At 40.6% G+C, this 23,270-nt stretch overlaps 2 protein-coding genes across 7 annotated transcripts in view; both read left to right on the top strand.

Moving 5' to 3' along the window:
- Nucleotides 1–23,270, top strand: part of LOC126953691 (glutathione S-transferase A4) — a 277,827-nt gene that overhangs the window by 213,692 nt on the left and 40,865 nt on the right. The window lies entirely within an intron of this gene.
- Nucleotides 1–23,270, top strand: part of CILK1 (ciliogenesis associated kinase 1) — a 60,602-nt gene that overhangs the window by 16,565 nt on the left and 20,767 nt on the right. For all 6 annotated transcript variants that reach the window (XM_050789259.1, XM_050789254.1, XM_050789256.1 and 3 more), the window contains 4 exons: nucleotides 4,121–4,393; nucleotides 7,534–7,588; nucleotides 12,685–12,806; nucleotides 14,066–14,145. In XM_050789259.1, coding sequence (XP_050645216.1) covers nucleotides 4,293–4,393; nucleotides 7,534–7,588; nucleotides 12,685–12,806; nucleotides 14,066–14,145 — 358 coding nt within the window. In that variant the 5' untranslated portion in view covers nucleotides 4,121–4,292. The remainder of the gene's footprint in view (nucleotides 1–4,120; nucleotides 4,394–7,533; nucleotides 7,589–12,684; nucleotides 12,807–14,065; nucleotides 14,146–23,270) is intronic.

Raw genomic sequence — 23,270 nt, 5'->3', positions numbered from 1 at the left:
TAATAATACATTGACTAGCTCATGGATATATTGAATACTTCACCGAAAGTGAAAAACAATAGTTGTACAGGCACCCGAAATATGATTTCTACTAAATGCATGTAGCTTTGGCGCCATTGTAAAGTCAGAATATCATAAGTCAAACCATCATAAGTTGAGGACTGTGTGTATGCTATATGAAAAAAATAGTTGAAGATAAATATTAAGAAGAAAAAGGGGAAAACAAATGCAGAGCCAGAATTGCTTGTGCTGTGGTCCAAATGTGCTTTTTGGGTTAAAGCACAGCCTGAATCCAATCTATTCCATAATACAGTAATCATGAAGTGAAGGAACCATGGTATATGATAGTGTTCTGTCTTCTCAACAAGTTGTATTAAATAAGTCTGCATTTGTATATTTTGATCTAAAATAAAACATTTAAGATGCCTGTATCTTTTAAAAATTTCCCTTCTACCATTTTAGGGATAATTGAAATTTTTAATCTATAATAATTATAAATTTACATAAATTGCAAGAATACTAAAAGAATACCCATACATCCTATCTTAGTCTGCTTGGGCTACCATATATAACATAATATCAAAGACTGGGTATCTTAACAGAAATTTATTTTTTTCACAGTTCTGGAGGCTGGAGAGTCCAAGATCAAATGGTTTGGTTTCTGGTGAAGGCTGTCTTCCTGGCTTTTAGATGGCTGCCTTCTTCCTGTGTCCTCGTGGTAGGGGGTGTGGGGGAGAGGTACAAGACACTAGCCCTATTGTATCAGACCCCTATCCTATGACCTCTGTAGCCTAATTACCTTTTCGTAGGTCTGTCTCCAAATACAATCACATTGGAGGTTAGGGCTTTAACATGTGAATTTGGAGGAGGGATATCATTCAGTCCATAGCATACCCTTTACCCAGATTTACCTGTTGTTAACATTTTACCCCATTTGTTCTCCCCGCCATGCACGTAAAAATTTTGTTCTACCCACTTGAGAATAAATTGCATACATCATGGTCCTTTAACTGTAAACCCCTCAGAGTGTATTTCCCAAGAATGAAACTGCATTCTTACTGAATCACAGGACAGTAACTACAGCTACAGTACTTTAACACAGATAAATATTTTTATCTAATATACTGTCCATGGTTTCAGGATGAAACTGTTCCACCTCACATCATCAGGCATTAGTGTCCTAAGGAGCATGCAACCTAGATCCCTTCCATGGGCAGTTCACAATAGGGTTCGTGCTTCTGTGAGCATCTAATGCTGCCGCTGCTGATCTGACAGGAGGCAGAGCTCAGGCAATAATGCTTCCTCACCCACTGCTCTCCTCCTGCTGTGTGACCTAGCTCCTAACAGGCCACAGACTGGTTCACAGCCCTGGGTTTGGGGACCCCTGCTTTATAGCATTTTCTTCTCCAGTGCAGATTCCAGTCAAAACCTGTATTTTAAAAAATGGCATCTGGGTTCCTCCATAAACAAAACTCTGCCAACTCTTTCTACAAGCTCCCCCTTTCCCACCCCCCAATTTCAAGCCCCTGTCTCTTAGTTTCTGCTTCTTGGAGTACTAGAATCCCATTTGCCCTACAAAACACCTGCTTTTCTCTTTTTTAAGACAATCTTTTATGAAGATTTTTTCTGCCCTCCCCTAAGCCCAGATGGAATTGACCCAGCTGGAAACCAAGAGGGCTTTCTCCTTAATTCCCCTCCACATCTTGTGCCCTAAGCATACTGGACATATCTTAGTTTGTATTCATGATTGGTACATATCTGCTTCCCCCTTCCCATCCACACCCCATCCCCTGCCAGGAGACTCTAAGCTCTTTAAAAGAAGGGACCATATTTTATTGGTCTTTGTATCCTCAGAGCTTAAAGATAGGATCTGTCACACAGAATGTACTTTATAAATATTTATTAGTCATCAATGGAATACATCACCCAAAAGAGCTGCTGAAGGAGGTTGTAGGGAGTCTGATCCTGAAGAGTTTCAAGAAGGAAAATGCCCCTCCAGCCAGTGGTTCTAGGGGAAAGGGAATGCGCGCAGGGTGGGTAGAGCGGGGGTTTGATCTGTAAGCTTGTTTGATTCTGTGATAAAGCATGGTGAAATCAGGCAGGACCTTTATATTTCTTAAGATTTTTCAAGCTCACACACAGCTTTCAGGAGAACGTAGTCTGGATTTATTTATTTATTTATTTTATTTCAGAAAATTGTTTTTGAGAGCGAGTCTCACTCTGTTACCCAGGCTGGTGTGCAGTGGCGTGATCTTGGCTTACTGCAGTCTGTGCCTCCTGTGTTCAAGCGATTCTCCTGCCTCAGCCTCCCGAGTAGTTGGGACTACAGGCACATGCCACCACCCCCAGCTAATTTTTGTGTTTTTAGCAGAGACGGGGTTTCACCATGTTGGCCAGGCTGGTCTCAAATTCCTGACCTCAGCCTCCCAAAGTGCTGGGATTACAGTCGTGAGCCACCGCGCCCGGCCTATTTTTAAATTTTTAATCTTGAACTAATTTTAGACTTACAGAAAACTTGCAAAAATAGTACAGAGTTCCTAGAAACCCTTCACTCCACTTTCCCTAATATTAATAGCTTACATAACCATAGAACATTGATCAAAACCAGGAAATTAGCATTGGCACAATACTACTAACAACAGATCTTACCAACTTTTCCACTAGTGTCCTTTTCTATTCCAGGGTCCTGTCAAGGATCCCACATTGCATTTAGTTGGCATGTCTGCTTAATTGCCTCCAATCTCTGACAAATCCTTAGTCTGTCCTTGTCTTTTGTGATCTGGACACTTTGTAGGAGTACTAGTCACTTTACATTATTACTATAGTTTCTTTATTATAGGCAGACTGAATTATATAAATGAAAAATCAGTGACATTATTTTTAAGACACAAACTGAATGACGTTAAAAGGAGCACACCCTGCACATAGGCCTTGAATTCCTAGTTCTTTGTTTGGCTTCTGAATGTCTAGTAGTGATAATAATACCGTTGATGCTTGGCCACACATAGTTCATGGAGCACACATAAGTTCTCTATCAGGAGAACTTTAGTTTAGCATTTCTTAGCTTTTGTATGTTTACATTGTTAATTGTAGCTCAAGTGTACAGAACACAGTATATTTAGCAGAAATTTTCATAGCTTGACAATTTTCATCGACCACAGTTATCTCTCAGTGTTTGCCCAGAATGGTTAGTCAGCAGAAAAGCATTGAATTGGAGCTGATTCATTTCTGAGTCAGTGACAAATTTACTTTCCAAGCATAATATCTCTAGTTGTATAAGAAATTATAAAAGAGCATTATTTAGACCAAGGGTTGGTGAACTGTGTAAAGGGCAACATAGTCAATACACTAAGTCCTCATTTAACCTATCAGTAGGTTCTTTGGAAACTGCAACTTTATGCCAAACAACATATAATAAAACCAATTTTGCCATAGGCTAATTGATAAAAACAAGAGTTAAGTTCCTACAGCATATTTCTGGTCATAAAAACATCACCAAACTTCTAAATAAAGACTAAAACACTTTGAATATTAAACATTGGAATAAATGTAAGTTATAAATACATTTAAGAAAGATTAAAAAAAAAGGTAAGGTAATTATTACCTGCTTATTCCAGTTTACAGTTGTGGGTGGTAAACCTAAGCCTATCCCAGCAGCTTAGGGCCCAGAGTGGGAACCAACCCTAGACAGACACCAATTGCAGGGCACATTCACACACACCCCCTACACTCACTCAGGCCTGGGACAGTATAGACATACCAGTTCACCTAGTGTGCACCTCTTTGGAATGTGGAAGGAAACTGGAGCACCTGGAGAAAACCCACACAGACACAGGGAGAATGTGGAAGCTCCACATGGACAGCAGCCCCGGCTGAGAATCAAGTTTTTTTCCCTCATCAACATTATAACGAAACAACATTGTTCCAAAACCTGCTGTACTTTGGGCTTTGCAGGCTATACAGCACCACACAACTATTCAGCTCTGCTGTTGTAGTCATGAATGGTATGCAAGTATGTGGGTATGACTGTTCAATAAAACACAGATTTAGACTTACAAAAATATATATACTCAAAATGTGTATATTAGCATTTATCCTTGTCTCTCATTTTTCTCTGCAGGCAGAAGACTGATTTTTGAAAATATGTATTTGGGAGATAGTCACGTCCTATTGAATACCTTGTGCTGGTGCTGCCATCGAAAAATCTGGTTACATTCTGGGGAGGACTGCTACCACTGCAGGACTGAACCGCTTCGGCCGTGAGATGAGTGTCTGGCCTGAGCAGGCACACCATGAATAGATACACAACAATCAGGCAGCTCGGGGATGGAACCTATGGTTCTGTGCTGCTGGGAAGAAGCATTGAGTCTGGGGAGCTGATTGCTATTAAAAAGTAAGTTTGATCCTTCACTCCTGTGATAATTTTATCTCTACCCTCACCATCTCCCGTCTTTGAAACAGTTGTAGAGGGGAGTGGGTGGGATGCCTGGAGAAGAACCTTAGATAATGATTGCTGTGGGTTAGATTATTATTGATTCTGTAACACTCATGTTAGAGGTATTAAAAACATTTCCACTTTACATTTACTACTTTGCGCATAGTAAAGTACTTGTTATCAAAGTGTTTTCTCATATTGTGAGGTAGTAACAAGCAGGTTAATAAACATCATTTTACATGAGAGGAAACTGAAACTCCAAGAAATTAAGTGACTTTGTTTGGGCCATCTACATGCATGTGGTGGTCTGGTGACTGCTGTCTTGTTCCCTCTGCCCCCTTTGCCCTTCACAACCTGAGTCCAGACACATTGTATTAGTTATCTGTTGTTGTGTAACAATTTACTCCAAGACTTGGTTGTTTAAAACAACACACATTTATTATCTCCGTTTCTCTGGGTCAGGAGTCTGAACACAGCTGAGCTAAGTTCTTTGCCTCAGTATCTCTCATGAGGCTGTAGTCAAGGTGTTGGCCAAGGCTGGGGTCTCATCCAGAGGTTGGACTGGGGAAGAATCCACTTCTGAGCTCATTTTGTGATTGTGGGTTGATCTATGGGTTGTTGGCCTGAGGGCCTCAGTTCCCTGCTGGCTGTTGGCGGGAGGCTGCCCTCAGTTCCTTGCCATGTGGGCCTCTAAAGAGCAGCTTACAACATGGCAATTTGCTGCATCAAGACATGGGAGTCAAGAAGGCAATGAGAGACTTGTACTAAGATGGAAGTCATATCTTGCTTTTGTAAATTAATTACAGAAGTGACATCCTTGTCAAATTGCTATATTCTGTTGGTTAGAAGCAAGTTGTTGAAGGAGAGGGGTTCTAAAAGGCTCTGGGTAGCAGGAGGTGGGAGTCTCTGGGAACCACATTGGAGACTGCCACAACCATCTCTATCCAGTTGCCTTATCAGCATCTATATTTGGATGCCCAGCAGACATTTCAAACTCACCATGCCCAAAACTACACTCATATTTAGCATATTTTCTCACTCTTACCCCAAATTTGTTTCTTCTTCAGTGTTCCCTATTTCAATAATTGGCACTATACCCTCAAAACCTGGGAGTCCTCCTGCCTTCCCTCCCCATTATGCCTCACCTTTAGTCATCTAGTCCTGTCAATTCTACATAATATTTATGTGATCCACCTACTTCTGTATATTCCCACTGCTAACCTCCATTCAACTCATTACCATTTGCCACCTCCACCATGAGGTCCTCTGCCATTAGGGCTCCTGGCTTTTTTTCCCCCTATTCATATCAGACCAAAGGGATTATTTTAAACATACAACTTCAATCATCTAAAACTACTTGACCAAATGTTCTTTGTGTTCCATGAACACATCCCTTGCTCCCACCTGATGTCAGTGCAGTTGTAGTGCACAGCTCTATGCCCATGCCAGCACCCCTCCCCAAGTGCATGTGGGAGACCAAGGTGCATTCTGTCCAGCTCCTTAAAAGGTCCCCAGCAGGCCTGAGCCAGTTGCCAACCCTGTTATTGACTTACTCATACACCCGTTATTGGGTTCCCTACCTCTCTTTTCTCAGTCTCCTGCTCCTTGCCTTGCTTCCTAGAATCACCTGCCAAATAAACTACCTGCACCCAAGTTCTCGCCCAGGCCCTGCTTTTGGAGGAATCCAAACTAAGACAGCTTCCAATGTCTTCCTGTCTGTTTTAGGATGAAGCCCCAAATGTTTAATGTGACCTACAAATTGCTGCATCATTTGGCTGAGCCACTGCTCCCTTCAGGTTCACTTTTATAGGCTCTTTTCCTTTCTTCACAGCACTTGGTACAGAAAATTATTGTCTACCTTCCTGCCATGATGTCAGTTTCATGAGGGATGTCTTTCTCATCATTGTCTCTCCATTGCCTGACAAAGCACCTACTGTACCACATAGCAGGGGCTAAATAATATTTGGGGCATGAATAAAGGCTTTGATCACTCTACCAGGAGACAGTGTGGCAAGGACAGAGTGAGCTGGAGAGATGGGAAGTTTGTTACTGGCCAGCAGTGAGACCTCGGGAAAGTCGTGTACCTTCTCTGTTTCTCAGTTTCTTCAGCTGTCCTATCTGTTTCACAGGGCTGCTATAAGACAAATGAGACAATGTGATTGAAATGCACTGAAAAATATAACCTTGAAACCTGGATTTCTGATTAACTCATGGAGTTTTATTTTCTCCACTCAGGCTCTAGACCAGGGGTTGGCAAACTTTCTCTATGAAGGGCCAGGCTGTAAATATTTTAAGCTTCACAGGCCATATGGTCTCTTGCAACTACTCAGTTCTGCTGTTGTAGTTCAAAAGCAGCCACAGGCAGTATATAAATGAATGAGTACGGTTGTGTTCCAATAAAATTTCACTTATAGAAACTGGAATTTGAATTTCACAAAATTTTCATATCGTGAAATATTATTCCTCTTTTGACTTGTCCCCCAGTTTAAAAAGGTAAATGTCGTTCTTAGCTCATGGGCCGTACAGAAACAGATGGTGGGGAGGTTTTGGCCCATGGGTCATAGTTAGCTGACTCCTGCACTAGAGGGTCTAGAGCTCTGCTGTCTAGTATGATAGCAAGTAGCCATATGTGGTATTTAAATTTCAATTTAATTAAAATTAAAATTGAGTTCCCACATTGTACTAGCCACATGCCAAGTGCTCGGTAGCCACATTTCTCTGGTGGCTACCATCCTGGACAGCACAGAACAGTTTCATCAATATAGAAAGTTCTACTGGACAGCTCTGGTCTAGATAGAATAAGCCGGAGCAAGTTCCTTCCAGGGCAAGGTTAGCTGGTTAGTATAGAGCAAGACAGTAGTCCAGGCCTCTCTGGACTGCACCACACCACTGCTACTGGCAAAGGTTGTGACTTAGGATTGATTATTGCACTGCCATTTGAAAATAAATGCTAGTTTGGGATAGTATAATACTGGGTAGAAATTTAAACCCACTTTAAGTCCTGTTAATTAGGTTCAGAAGGAAAGCATTTTTCTAAAAGCAAAGTTTAATCTATTACTGAGAATAAGTGTGTTGTTTGTTCCTTTCTTCTCTTCTAGAATGAAAAGAAAGTTTTATTCCTGGGAGGAATGCATGAACCTTCGGGAGGTTAAGGTATTTATTAATATACCAAGGAATAATTTGTGGATGATTAAAATAGCTTTGTACATGCTTAGATTTATAATTGATATAGTCATTTCGTTTGAATTTTTTCACTAATGCTGGAAAGGGAGGCAAATGATAACATTACAGCTGAAGCAGAAGATTATGATGTAATTGTATATACTGTTATTAGAAAGCTTTCATCTTTAATGGATCTCTTATATCAATATATTTCAATATAAAGAAGTTGAATGTGTTGATTTAGTGAATTATTATTGCCTAATTGTTTTCTTAATTATTAACATAAGGGAAAATCTATTTGATTTTGAATGTTTTTCCCTAGACATAATAGCAGTACTTACTTCAGTTTCTTGCTCTAATAATTTGCACTCCACTCTCTGTGAGGAAATTCATTGATCAAGGTACACCCATGTCAAGCACTGTGGAGCACAGATCTTTACTTTTATTCAGCCTTCTGACTGGATTCACTATTCTCCTCCTTTCCCCCTGCACCTTCTTCTATTGATTTTGTTCCAGTTTTTCTCTCGGTCAGAGTAGATTGACCACATTGAGTTTTACGTGCATAATTCTCTTCCTTGTGCAGTGGAGTGGCGCTTCATCTAATTTTAGTCCTCTCACCCAGCCCTGTTTGAAACACCTAATAGAATATTGAAAAACACCCTTTCTTTTTCTCCAAAGGAGTCCTGTACATGGAAGTGGGGTTACAAGTCTAAAGCAGGGGTCGGCAAACGTTTTCTGTAAAGGGCCAGATAGTCAGTCTCTTATGCTTCTAGGTCCAAAAGGTCACATTGAAGATGTTATATAGATACGTGTGTAACAAGAGCAAAAACAAATTTCCATAAAATTTTTATTCATAAAATATAAAATTTAATAATAATTTAGTATAATTTTATGTATTAGAGGTCTTCCAATGAGAAGAATGATATTCTTTTTGAGGGGACATAATATTTAACTTAATTGGAGTTCAAAGTTAGTGTTCCCTATCATCAAACTGACGGCAACCGTTCATTTATAAAAGTATTCTTTTTTATCTTTTTTGGGTGGGTGTGGTGGCTCACACCTGTAATCCCAGCACTTTGGGAGGCTGAAGCAGGTGGATCACTTGTGGTCAGGAGTTCGAGACCAGCCTGGCCAACACGGTGAAACCCCATCTCTACTAAAAATACAAAAATTAGCCAGGTGTTATGGTGGGCACCTGTAATTCCAGCTACTCAGGAAGCTGAGGCTTGAACCCGGGAGGTGGAGGTTGCAGTGAGCTGAGATTGTGCTACTGCTCCAGCCTGGGTGACAGAGCAAGACTCAGTCAAAACAAAAACAAAAACAAAAAAAACCAAAAATATTCTTAGCTTGTGGACCATACAAAAACATGTGGTGGGCTGGATTTCACCCATGGGACATGGTTTGCCAACCTCTGTTCTAGAGAATAAAAGTTCGAGATGATCCAAAAACATCAGATATAAAGAAACAAACATCAGAGATAAAAAAACAAAGATAATCCAAGGACATTTTCTCTGTGACATGAAGTTCTGAGAGGTATCCATGGCTTGGATGTTAAACCTTTATTTTTCCATATAGCTAATTGTGTATTAGTTCTAATGCAAAAGAGATTACTCATATAAACAGTTTAGAAAAACTGGGCACATAGCGTCTTAGGAAGCAAGTGACTGCCTCAGCAAGGTAGTTGAAGAAACTGCTCCTCTAGCTGATGACCACCAGACAACTCCTACTCTTTTTCCTTGCCTGCACAGATGCCACACCGGCTGCCAACTGGGATCCTCCCCACCCCCACACCCCCGCGCTTGTTGAGCCTCACACAGACTTACCAGCGCTGGGCCACAGCCTAACCCTGAACACAGGGGAGGGAAGGCGGAAGCGGGTAGAAAGGAGGCACCTTACAAGATTCCTCATCCCTTCCTCCCTGCTGAGGTCCTTCTTTTGTGCCTACTGACTCAGAAGGGGAAGGGAAAGGAAGATCACTGAAGGCCTCTTGTCACTATCATTTCTCATGTCCTGCCAGCTGCTTCATTCCAGCAGCAGAGGGAACTGAAGGGAAATTTTGGTACTCACCACATCACTGTTCCTTCTTCATTTCCTTTCTCCTTGTTGCCACCTGTCTGTACATTTCCGTGTCCGCTCGTGAAGACCCTGTGGACTTCAGGGAGATTCTGCACCTGACGGCCACGGCAGGGAGGGGAATCCCTGCTCCCGTGATGTCCTGCGGGAATGGCACCTGGTGCTATTTTTCTTAGAAGCATAGCCTTACATGGCACTATGCTATTCTAGACACCATCTTGAAACCATAGGCTGCCTATATTCTGCCTACTGTGTTCCTTTGCTGTTTCGGGTTTTTTTTTAACCATCTTAATTTTTTATGTCGGTAGGTTCTTGCTCCAACAATTTCCCCCTCCTTCCCGTATCTTTAAACTCTTTTTTTTCCACCCGCTCATTCTCTTTAGTCTATAAATGTGCCCACCATTCTCTCTAACCCGAAAAAGTCCCAAACCTCTCTCCCCTTGAGTTTCTACCTCTTTCCTTTTCTTACATTACCTTCCAAACTTCTTTCTTCAGTGCAGCTTTCCCACACCCCAGTTACTTTTCAACCTCATCGAGTCAGGCATCTCCCTCTGCAACTCTACTTAAGGCAGCAGATTCACCAGAAGAACTCAGCAGGTATATACCCGGCATCCAAATGGTTTGCCCCCTGCCTTCTTCTCCAGCCAAAGTCTTACAGATGAGTCTCCCTCAGAATCAAATTAGGTTGATTCTCATCCTTCATCCCCCAGACAGAGTCCTGCACTCAGTTTCCAGGCCTCAGCTGCAGTGGGCTTCCCTCCTGACATGCCCGCTGCCTCCCAGCAAGCTCATCCAGGTGTCACTCTTTCTTCAAGTCACATCTCGGTTATGCTCCCACTGACCACTCAGGGTTTGCTGATTACTCCTTGACACATCTCTGATGGTCCTTGTTTCTGTCATTCCCTTGGCACTTAATATGATCTTTCTTATTTTATTAGATGTATTTTGTATCCATGTCGTGACTTTCCAATTAGGTTGTTTGCCTCTTAAGAGCAAGCACTGCATCTTAAGCCTCAGTATACTCTGGGGGCCCAGTACATTGTTGTTTTAATAGTTAGAAACTGTTGATCAGTCCCTGATGTGGACAACACTGGTAATATCCAACTGAAAGCTTCATCCATGAGGATAAACAGTCTCCATTTGGACTGTTGATCAGGCTTAATTTCCTACTTTTGCTTCTCCACTCTGACACAACTGACCTGCCTCTATCTCTGCTTTGGAATCCTTTCCTGAGCCAAAATAAGATGCTTCTTTGGAAATACATCTTCATAAAGCCAGTCACATGACATCCCCCACACAAAATTAATTCTTCTTATTTTAATCTACTATGGACTTTCTTGTTCATGAGCCTCACCTAGAAACAAGAGCTGTGAGCTGCTATAGAGCTGGGCCAGTAATTCATGGCTCCAAACACACTTCAGGCCAGGAGCTGAAGGCACCCCACTCCTTGCCTAGAATTCTCTCCCAGAAAAGCTTTAAAACCACTTCGTTTTCCACTGAATGAATTTTCCCCAAGGCTGCTCATCCACTAGCTTCCTCAGGCATGCTTGTGATGCGTTTTAAGCAAACAGGCAAAAAAAAAAAAGCTGCGATCACTGAGAGTTTAGTGAATACTTACAAGTTAAGCAATGTTTATATTTGTTACTCATGGAGAACCAGGAATCCAACTCAACTAAAAGAAGTAATCAGCCCCTTTGGTCCATACTAGAAGGATCTAGCAAAACAATTGACCAAAACAGCTGAGGATTCCCTGCCAGAGAAGTATCTTGGCAGGAACTATTCTTCTGGGGAGGAAGCTCCAGAGAGTCTTATTTTGTTCTCTTTTACCGACCATATTTCGTCTCTCTTGCCAGCTGCTTGAAGTAACTGATCATATTACACATTCCCAAGCTTTGAACCCTGGGTACTTTATCACTGAGTGTTCTTCTAGATGAGGATATTCATTTTAACACTTTCCTCTTCATATGTTTTCTTTGTTTTATAAAAAAGGATGTTCTTTTTAGTGAAATTCAAAGATATCAACTTAATATTGGACTCCCTTCTCTATGTATGAGGAAAGGGCTATTTTAATTAAAGGACTCATCTCACTGGCCAAAGTGACACTTGGAGGCTTTCATGAAGGAGACAGTCGATCAGATTCTGACTATCCAAAGCAATAGTTTTTAGGTATGTCTGCTGTACAAGAACAGGGATGCTGCTCACTAATACAGAAGTGATTTGTTCACTATCAACGGAACTAAGGATACAAACAAAAAACAGTGTGCACATGGCTATACTCACATGTACGCATGTGTTCAGGAAGACGAAAGGTATATATGTGTGAAGATGAGTAATCGGAAGGCCATGCACCATTTTCTGAGCCACCCTCTAATTCCTCATCCACTGCCTGACTTTTTGCCTTTGTTCTTGGAAGCAGAAGGATTTCTGTTGTCTTACTTCAGGGTCCTCCTGTCTCCTTCTGGTCCTCTGTAACTCAAACTCACATTGTAAGAAGAAGTGCTCTATGCCTTGTGGACACACACGAGTCCGACAAAAGTCAAGAGAAGCAGGCCATCAACCCTTCATCATTTTGAACAATTTCCTATTCAAAGTGTCTGCAGCCTGTTATCTGGTGATCTCAGCCCAACACAGCTGCATTCTCCAGTGCTAGAAAAATCTAAGCTTCTTTTATTGATTCCTCTCTGGCTACTTCCACAGCCTGAATTCCATCATCTGGAGGGGGTGGGCCCAAAATAGCCCTGATACATTGCCTGGTGCTAGGGGCAGCTAGAAATACCAGTTACTGGTCGAGTATGTACCTTTTGTCAGTTCATTGAAGTAGTTTTTCTATATAAGGTTACTATCAATTTCAGAGATATACTGTTTATTAAATTGTCAATAAAATATAATTTAGGACATTGCTGTGGTTCTAAAATTAGATGTTTCTTTCCAAGTATACATAGGATTACTTTTCTGTTTCAACAACAGATTTTCTCTAATATTTGTTTTGTTTTGTTTTTCTTCCTTGCCTTTAGTCTTTAAAGAAGCTCAACCATGCCAATGTAGTCAAATTAAAAGAAGTTATCAGGGAAAATGATCATCTTTATTTTATCTTCGAGTACATGAAGGAAAATCTTTACCAGCTCATTAAAGAAAGGTACAGTTTGGTCATCATTATCTTATTATAGAAATAAATAGGCAAAGCAGATGTGTTTTCTTTCTCTGTCTCTTCTTTTCTTACTGCATTATTCTGATTCTTTCTCCAATCCTTTAACTTTCATGCTACTGGGCTTTAATGTTGAAAGCTGCCAGTTAGATTTGGGGCCCACCCATATTTCTACTTTAGAGGCCCTCTGTTAGATTCAGGGAAACTGTTCTCAATGCAGTCATTTTCTTGTTTTAAAGAGTTATTCATCCAGGCTGGGCGCAGTGGCTGGCGCCTGTAATCCCAGCACTTTGGGAGGCCAAGGTGGGCGGATCACCTGAGGTCGGGAGGTCAAGACCAGCCTGACCAACATGGAGAAACCCCGTCTCTACTAAAAACACAAAATTAGCCGGGATGGTGGGGTATGCCTGTAATCCCAGCTACTAGGGAGACTGAGGCAGAATAATCACTTGAACATGGGAGGTGGAGGTTGGCGTGAGCCGAGATCGCACCATTGCACTCTAGCCTGGTCAACAAGGGCGAAACACCATCTCAAAAAAAATAATAATAATAATAAGAGTTATTCATCCAAAGAAGCTCAGGTTTAATAGACATTGCAGTTTTCCATTCCCACTAGGACATATAGGCAGAGCAACTAGAAGTCAAGGATAGACACAGCTTCCTGGATTTTGAGACCTCTGTTGAAAAGTCCTAGGTTTATTTCAGTTCCTCTCTTGCTGCGGTACTCAGGTGCTTGCATGCTGGCAAAAGGAGGCTAATAAGAAATTTACCTGTGACAGTAATTTTGAACTTTAAAGGTGAACCATGTGGAGCCTCTTGGGCACATTTTTTGTGGCAGAATGAATGCCATTCTCAGCACCCCTCTGAGTGATCTGAGTAAACAAATATCATCTTTATTGACAGTGACAGCAGTGTGCTGTGTGTTTTGCTCATCCAGGAGGAAAATATTAGCCATTGCATTATATAAGGGCTTCATCTGGAAGACCTCAAATTTTCCCCCCCAAATTATTTTAAAGTTTTAGTTTATATCATGGAGAGAGGAGATTTTTTTATTTTTATATGCTATGTTGGAGGAAAACCTTTTTTTTTGGCTTACTATCAAATGTTTAATCTTTTCATTTTTGTAACATGTGAATATATTTGGTGTTTATAAGGTAGCCCCCCTGTATAGACAAATGGTATTCTTTAGTATTTATTATCAAAGGATCTGGCCTTTGATTTATAACTTTGTTTTCCTCTGCCTCATACAGAAATAAGTTGTTTCCTGAGTCTGCCATAAGGAATATCATGTATCAGATATTACAAGGACTTGCATTTATTCACAAACACGGTAGGTGATTCGGAGTGTTGTGCTTTTGAAGAGCAGTGAAATGTTGTTATCAAGTAGAAGTTGTAGGAAACATTAATATTTTTGTAGCTGACTGCCAGAAAAGGTTAAAGAGTTAAGAGGCTGACAATGGATTTTAAAATATATTAACCTTTATAACTTGATCTCTGAATTTCCCTTGTTACTTATTGTGTCTTTATGTTTTTATTCTGTAGGCTTTAACATTAAGCTTGTTGGTTATAGATCTAAATATTATTCCTGACCATTGACTAGTATGTTAAATGAAAAACTTACAATTAGAATTCTGAGAAGTTTCGTGTATTATGTTTGGTCCACTAACAGTGCTTCACTGTTATTTCTCATTTTTCTAATGTATTTATATTTCAACTTGTTTCAAACGGGTTTCAAAGTAGTCTAACAAAATGTATGTGACACAGGAAAATAGAATAAATTTAAAATTAGCAAACTATAAAAAGAGACAAAGGCAAAACAAGGTGTGGATATAGCCAGAGGTGAGGTTAGTCCTCAAAACTGCCAGCCAGTTTTATTTCAGTAGAAGAAGCAGGCTAAGATTTGATTGTGAGCTCGTTGTCAGACCATGCAAAATGTGAAATAGTACCAGTTACAACACACGTAGGTAAAAACAGACCAGTTGCCCAAGAAAAGCAGAACTATTCTTGATGCCAAGACCAGGGAGAAGCTTTTTTCATGGACCCTTTAGAAAGGATGGTATGTAACATGACTTTATCATAAACACAGTGACGGGTTTTAGAGGGCAGTTTGATGTCAGTCATATCCCTCAATGGAGGCCAATTACATCACCTAATCAGAGAAAACATCTCTACAGGGGCCAGTCTGAGTTGTTCTACAGATGGTCTGGTTAGGCTGGGGAGAAATGTAGAATATCCGAACGAACGATGACCACATACTATTCTGGAAATCCCCCATCACTGTTGTTCTTAGCTGAGCTTTTGAAAGGTATTAAGAAGCAATGAGTTTGAGGTTCTATTTTCCAGCAACTACCTGGAGTATTGCTGCTTGTCGTTACTAATTAGACACAGACCCAGCTGGGGTTGGATCAATACTTGTGAGCACAGAGCCACCAGATGGATGTATCCACAGGTGGGTCAGAAGTCTTCGCAGGAGGTCATTTGAGGTCATTGTAGTATACAGACAGATGGGCCAAGCTGATTTTGCATAGGTAGAAATCCATTTACTCTCAGTCCAAAGATGTTGTTGCCATTGTCAATATTGTACCAACAAATGAGTTTTATTACTCAATAAGGAGACTGGGTTGAAGCCCTTTGATAATATAGTCAGTTCAGATTTTTAAACTTTAAGAGATGGTCTCTTTATGCTGCCCAGGCTGGCCTTGGACTCCTGGGCTGTAGCGATCCTCCTGCCTCAGCCTCCTGAGTAGCTAGTTTAGATTTGATGTAAATTGACAGTGAGTAGAAAAGACCTTGTGCTGAAGAAGGTGGCATAGTACATTTGGGATCATTACTAGCCTGTCCTTTACTTCCGAGGTAGCCCCTTACAATTAGAGACTAAATGAAACATAGACAAACTTAGGCTATCTACAAGTCCTAGTCTGCCTCAGGCACATACTGAGTAATCAGCATGTCATGCGCAAGACTGAGTCAAATTATGAACCAGTTCTAGTCAAAAGTTTCTAGTACAAGTTTTCTCTGATTCCACTGACATTTGTAGAACTAGCACTTGGGCCTTTATTCACAAGAATTCACAAGAGATAGTGTGAATTTGCAAAGCATTAAAAACTTCTGGCATGGTATCTTAGGGACAAATAGGAGAAAGGTCACTTATTAGATTAAGAGCTCAGGAAAAAAAATTAACGAGAACTCAGTGGGATTCGCAAAAGAGACAGCATATTTTCAGATAGAGATCAGTCATTGTGTCTCAGTTATTCAGGCTATTTTCTCAGTACTGGGAACTGAATGGTAGACTTAAACAAAAGTTAATATTCTTTGGTTTTCTTTTCTTTCTCATTTTTGTTGCTATTCTTTAGACCCAGATACTTGTTGCCAGAAAGTAGCCTTTTGTCCAGGCTTCTACCTAATCAAATGTATGCATATATATATACACACACACACACACACACACACACACACATACCCACACAAACACATAGACCACACATAAGCACCCCAAGCCCCAAGACACGTGCATACACATGCAAACATCTACATGTACACATACCCACATGCATATATACCTACATATACATTCATCTTACACACACACACACACTCTCATCTGTAGTACATAATTTAGCATCCATATATTACTGTGTCAAAACAGTCTGTTGGAACTGCACTGTGTTTCCCTCTCTGTACTAGACACTCAGACCACAAGGTACCAGGGAAGGCTCAGTTTATGGAGAAGGTTGGACTTCGGCTTTTATAACCTCAACACCATTGCCATTATCAGAGATTCTTGTTGACACTTTTCCTCAGCAATTAAGTGCCCAGTTCCAGTTTGAGCTTAACATTTTATCTGTTACCTTATTTCACTGCCAATTTATCAGGTAGAACGAATAGGTGATATCTAGTCTTTACAAAAAAGAGGAAACTTAGGTTCAGAGAGGTTCAAAAACCTGTGAAAGTTCCCATTGCAATAAAGTGGTTGAGTGAAGATTCAGAAAGCCTATGCCTGTTTGCCACGCTTGATTAGAAAAACTGTCTGTGCTCAGAGAGAACAAGAGAATAAGAGGTGAAGAAAATAATAATCATTATAAGTGGTATAGATACTAATTTCAGTCTCACTCTGTCACCCAGGCTGGAGTGCAGTCATGCAATCTCGGCTCACTGCAGCCTCCGCCTCCCAGCTTCTAGTGATTCTAATGCCTCAGCCACTGGAGTAGCTAGGACTACAGGTGCGTGCCACCACGCCCGGCTAATTTTTGTGTTTTTAGTAGAGATGGGGTTTCACCATGTTGGCCAACCTGGTCTCGAACTCCTGCTGTCAAGTGATCCACCCATCTTGGCCTCCCAAAGTGCCAGGATTACAGGATTGAGCCACTGCACCCAGCCCCTATCCTATTTTCACTGATAATGATTTTTAGAAACTGTTTCATGGTTTTTGTGTGGTATTGACTTTGGTTAAGTGCACATGTACCTCTATATTCCTTTCCTTCAGCAATGGAAAAAAAGCACTTAAAGCACTTCAAAGTCACATGAATTTCCAGCTTGTCTCTGGTAGCCCATTCTCACTGTGAGGAGGTGCACTCTGCCCCTGGGGAGTAGATTCCTCTGAGGGGAGAACAGTGCTGCCGTTAGTTGCTATGGCCATACTTCGTGTCACTGAGTGTTTTCCTCCCACAGGGAATGAAAATGCAGCTCTACTTGGTACTGATTGAGCAATGCCAAAGCATATGTCCTTTGCAGGAATTAAATAATTAATGCAAATAGTCTGTTTCAACTCTGACTTGACCTTACAGATATCCAGGTCACACTTATCCGTGCCAGAAATAGAAATGCATTGGGCAGTCTGAAGGACAATGTTTTGCACCAAGAGATGGTTCTCTGCCTCTGTGTTTCCTCACTGTCTTGCTGTGCATGACCTTGAGACAACCCGTTGCCTTTCTATGCATTGCTGTCCTTGTAGCCTTCTTGATAAAAACATTATAGGTTTGAATTTAATAATATCTGGGAAATTTAAGTTTCCACAGCAGGAAAGTGTCCTATATAAATTCATAGTGTTTGAAGATTCTCTGGTTATTTCCATATATTCATATCCGATTCATCAATAACAAAATGTGGTAGAGGGGAGAAAGCCTTCTTTGTAGCTTGATGTTTTCCTTGCCCAAGGGTTATTAATGAAAAAGTAAGCACACACATTTTCTGCCAGGATGAAAGAAAATCCCTGTGTTATTCAACTGGCATATAGGACTCTGAAATTAAATTGAAGGTCTGTTCCTGTCTTCTGGAAGTCAAACAGTTTTGAACAGGAAAGTTCTTATCATAACAGCACTTTGCTGTTGCGTGATCTCTGAATGACCCCAACTAAAAGGGTTTCCATTGTGAATCAGAAGCCCAGGGGAGGAAGTAGGCTTATTGTTATAGGTCACATTGCACACATCAGCAGAACTGGAACCCTGCTACAAATCAGTTTTAGTACCACCTCCTCACCGATGGGGCATGCCAGATGTAATTCTTATTGGCAAAAAATGGAGCCATGTCTGCCTCCGTACTTTAACAGGTTATGGGAGGGTAAAATGAGAGAATGTGTTAATAGTAGTACTGTTAATGACCAGCTCTCGCAAGATATTAATGTGCAAGCACTGTCAAAAAGCTTTACATGCTGGGCACGGTGACTCATGCTTGTAATCCCAGCACTTTGGGAAGCCAAGGTGGACGGATCATCTGAGGTCAGGAGTTCAAGACCAGCCTGACCAACATGGCGAAACCCCGCCTCTACTAAAAATACAAAAATTAGCTGGTCATAATCCCAGCTATGCTGGAGGCTGAGGCAGGAGAATAGCTTGAACCCAGGAGGCAAAGGTTGCAGTGACCTGAAATGGCACCACTGTACTCCAGCCTGGGTGACAGAGCGAGACTCTGTCTCCAAAAAAAAAAAAAAAAAACTTTACAAATATAACGTATTTAATCCTGCAGAACAACCCCATTAGGTGCTATTATTTCCCCATTTTACAGATAAGAAAACTAAGGCACAGGAAGGATAAGTACTTTCCAGCCAGTGAGTAATGGAATTATGATTTGAAATCAGGCAACTTGGCTGGTCTGCGCACTAACCCACTATGTGACATTGCTACTTATAAGGAAATACTAATGTCATGTTAAAATAGACATGAAAAGTACCTGTATATGCTGTATATGACATAAGGATCTTATACTTTTAATTACCAGGAATAGATCTTGTGTGTATAAGGCTGATAATAGCCCATTGCTATATTATTCAGTACTTAACAGAGGGCTAGATAGTCTACAGATATATTCACAAATTTATTATAAAGGCTTCTACTTGAAGACAGTATAACAAATACAGCATATGTCAACCTACAGATACAGTCTTTCATCAGTCATTTTTATAGTCTGTTAGCAATTAATTTTCTTTCCCAGCCATTTTCCCTCGCTTGTTTTGAGCCTGAAGTATGGCCCATAAAAAGAGAAGCTGCTTACAGAGATATGTGAGGAATTGGAATCTTCCTTCCCCTCATTTCATTAGTGTGCATGTCCTCTGTGGAAGTAGGATTAAAGAAGAGTTAGCATTGAGGGAGAGGATAAAGCTTGGCTGACGGGAGGGGTGGCCAGTGTTTACAGGAGCATGACTATGGTGGAAACAAAGAACGAGGTCTGGAGTATGAGCACGATACTTGCATCTGAGTACGAATTGATGATAAGATGAACTGAGCAGAGAGAAGACACAAGTTTGTTGTGGTGGGTGTTCCAGATGATGCCAGAGGAAGTTGCCGTAGTGGGTAGGGACTGCAGAACAGAGGACTCATTATAAGGGAACTGCCACATAAGTTTGGAAATAATAATTACCCCAAGTAAATGAGAAAAAGGGAGTCTCTGAGGAGAAACAGCATTAATCTAGGCTTGAGAGGGTCAAAACAACAAATCAAGATTTAGCTATATGGGCCAGGCACAGTGGCTCACGCCTGTAATCCTAGCACTTTGGGAGGCTGAGGCGGGTGGATTACTTGAGGCCAGGAGTTGGAGACCAGCCTGACCAACATGGCGAAATCCTGTCTCTACTAAAAATACAAAAATTAGCCGGGCGTGGTGGTGCAGGCCTGTAATCCCAGCTACTTGGGAGTCTGAGGCACGAGAATTGCTTGAACCTGGGAGGTGGAGGTTGCATTGAGCTGAGATGGTGCCACTTCACTCCAGCCTGGGTGACAGAGCAAGACTCTGTCTTACAAAGGAAAAAAAAAAAAGATTTAGCTACATGCATTGAAAGGGAGAGTAGAGCTGGACACTATAACAGCTATGACACATTTCTTGGTGGAATTGGGAGTAATTCATCTACCGCCCCCTGCCACCATGACTCAGTTTTCCCATCTGTTCAGTAAGAAAATGATGCCTGCCATTCCTTTTTTTCACTGGAATGTTTTGAACGCTCTGAGTTTTTAGGAAGACAAACCATGGTCTCACAATTCATCTATTTTCAGAGGTCGCAGGTGCATTGACAAAAGATCACTGTAATCACTGCTTGTATCCTTACACATTCTTAAGCCAATTCCAAAATGGAAACACACAATCAGGCCTTCTGCAAGCTGGAGGGTGCTCTGAAGAACGGAGGGTCCAAACACAATGACTCAGTTATACTAAGTCTTAGAGATGTCACCCACTGTGGTAGGCATGAATAAATCTTCATTTAATTAGGCTGATCATAAGCATCCAAATGTCTCCATATCAGAAATCTTCTCTTTCATTTTAAAGGCCATTCTTGACTGATACTGAATGCTCTTTGCATTTATTGAGTTGACAACCTCAAGTTTGGTTCTTATTGTAATTTTGGTTTAATTTACTATTAAGTTCACTAGGATATTTCAAGGAATTGTATGAGGAATGCCATTAGGTATATACCAGTACAATGGCAGGATAAAGAATGAACAATGGAATATATATTCATAAATACTTCACAATATACATACAAACCTGTGTATGCATGTGCTATAAAATAACAAACTTGCTGCGCCTGTCTCTGGTTTAACCCATGTCTAACTTTTTTGAACTCGTCAATGCCTTGGATTGTGGAAAATAGAAGCAACCCCGTGATGGGAAGGAAGTACTTCCTCCTCTTACTTATGCCCTCTTGAATGTATCTGATCACTTCTATACCTTCATCGCCTTCTGTGTTTACTGGGTTCTAGGCTCTGTAATTACATTCACTTTGTCCATCTAAGCCAGCTACTTCTCCTACAGATCTGCCATTATGCCATAGTATAATACTATCCATTTGGAACTTGACCCAGTATTAAGTACTGTTATCTTTAGAATGATGAACAGAGAGGATTGTCCTTTTACTAAAATATTGTTCGTTTCCATGATAATGGCAATTAGTATATTTTCACATATAACCACATCACAATCACCCTCCCTTTGCTCTAGGGCAGAGACAGAAAACAACCTTGACCAATAGATTTAGTCCTACTAGAGTTCCTGCCTTCATTCATTCATTCAACTAATACTAATACAACTCCCTCTGTCACAAGGACAACAAGCTCTGGGCCCTCATTGTCCCCCGCACTACTGGGTTATTGTTCTCTCTCAGTTCTCAGTGCTGTCTCATGGATTTCCTCCCTCCTATCCTCCTCACAGCTCTGGTCTGCTCTCTGGTTGACCCTGGCATTTGGCTCAGGTAGATGTGTTGACATTAAGCTGTTTATGTTCCCTACAGATGAAAGTCCTTTGTTCAATGAACAAGAATATATTATGAGACCACTGTGTTCCTGCCACTGTGCCAGGCATTCACAAGAAATATAAATGTGGCCTCTGCCCTTAAAGTGCCTCCATCTAATTCATAAAAAATAGTTAACATACCTGAAGTTGATAGAGCTCAACTGGAGTTAGAGGGGAGGGCCTATTATGTCCCTGAGGGCAAGAGTCATGTCCATTGCATTGTTTCTGAATCCTTAGAACCTAATCTGTTGCCTGGCATGGAGTAGATGCTCAGTGAAAATTTGTTGGTAGAATGAATGAATGAATGAAGGCTAGTATATTAGAATGGCATCATGCTGTAGTCCCAGCTACTTGGGATGGTGAGGCAGGAGAATGGCATGAACGTGGGGCTTGCAGTGAGCCGAGATGGCACCACTGCACTCCAGCCTGGGTGAAGACTCCGTCTCAAAAAAAAAAAAAAAGAATGGCATCCTGGAAGAAGCAAAACTCAATACAGGTGTTGGAGGATAGCAAAAGTGGGGATTGATATAGACAAAAAGGAGCAAAGGGCACATTATTAATGGAAATAAATACAGTATGCATAAGTTGATGACTGGATATGTTCTGAGAAATGTGTGGTTAGACGATTTAGTTGTTGTGCAAACATCATAGAGTGTATACTTACTTAGACACAGCTAGATGGTATAGTCTACTATGTAGCTAGACTATATGGTATAGCCTATTGTTCCTAGACTGTAAGCCTCTACAGCATGTTACTGTACTGAGTACTATAGGCAATTGTAATACAATGGTAAGTATTTGTGTATCTAAACATAGAAAAGGTATAGTAAAAATATAGTATAAAATATTTTTTAAAATGGTACACCTGTATAGGGCACTTACCGTGAATGCAGCTTGTAGGAAATGGCTCTGGGTGAATCAGTGAGTGAGTATGAAGGCCTAGGACACTTTATAAACATTGTACACTGAGGCTACACTAATTTTTTAAAATTTCTTTCTTTAATAATTAATCTTAGCTTGCTGAAACTTTTTATTTCATAAAAATACATTTTTTAACTTTTTGACTCTTTTGTAATACATTTGGCTTCACACACATACACATTATACGGCTGTACAAAAATATTTTCTTTATATCCTTATTCTATAAGCTTTTTCTGTTCTTAAATTATTACTTTTTAAACTTTTTTGCTAAAAACTAAAACACAAATACACACATTAGCCTAGGCTTACACAGGGTTAGGATCATGAGTATCATTGCCTTCCACCTCCACATCTTGTCCCACTGGAATGTTTTGAGGTGCAGTAATACACAGGGAGCTGTCCTCTCCCATGATAACAATACCTTCTAGGTACCTCCTGAAGGGCCTGCCTCAGGCCATTTTACAGTTAACTTTTGTTTTTCATTTTGTTTTGTTTGTTTTGTTTTTTTAGTAAGTAGAAGGAGTACAATTCTAAAATAATGATTAAAAGTATAGTATAGTAAATACCAGATAAGTATTTTTCAGCTTCATTATAATATTATAAGACCACCATTATACATGCAGTCCATCATTAACTGAAACTTCGTTATGTAGTGCATGACTGTACAGTGAACTTAAAAGGAATGAGGAGTTGTACCTGATTGGAGCACACTTTACATGTATTAATAAGTGTTGGAAAATAAGTTTCTCTCTTTAGGTAGAGTGAAAGGAGTTCAGCCCTGTTAAATATAAAAATGAATCATGGATGGCTTTTGTGGGT

This window comes from Macaca thibetana, chromosome 4 (assembly GCF_024542745.1).
Source record: "Macaca thibetana thibetana isolate TM-01 chromosome 4, ASM2454274v1, whole genome shotgun sequence".
Taxonomy (NCBI): domain Eukaryota; kingdom Metazoa; phylum Chordata; class Mammalia; order Primates; family Cercopithecidae; genus Macaca; species Macaca thibetana.
Note: the sequence above shows the minus strand (reverse complement) of the source record. Positions and strands in the feature narration are given on the sequence as shown.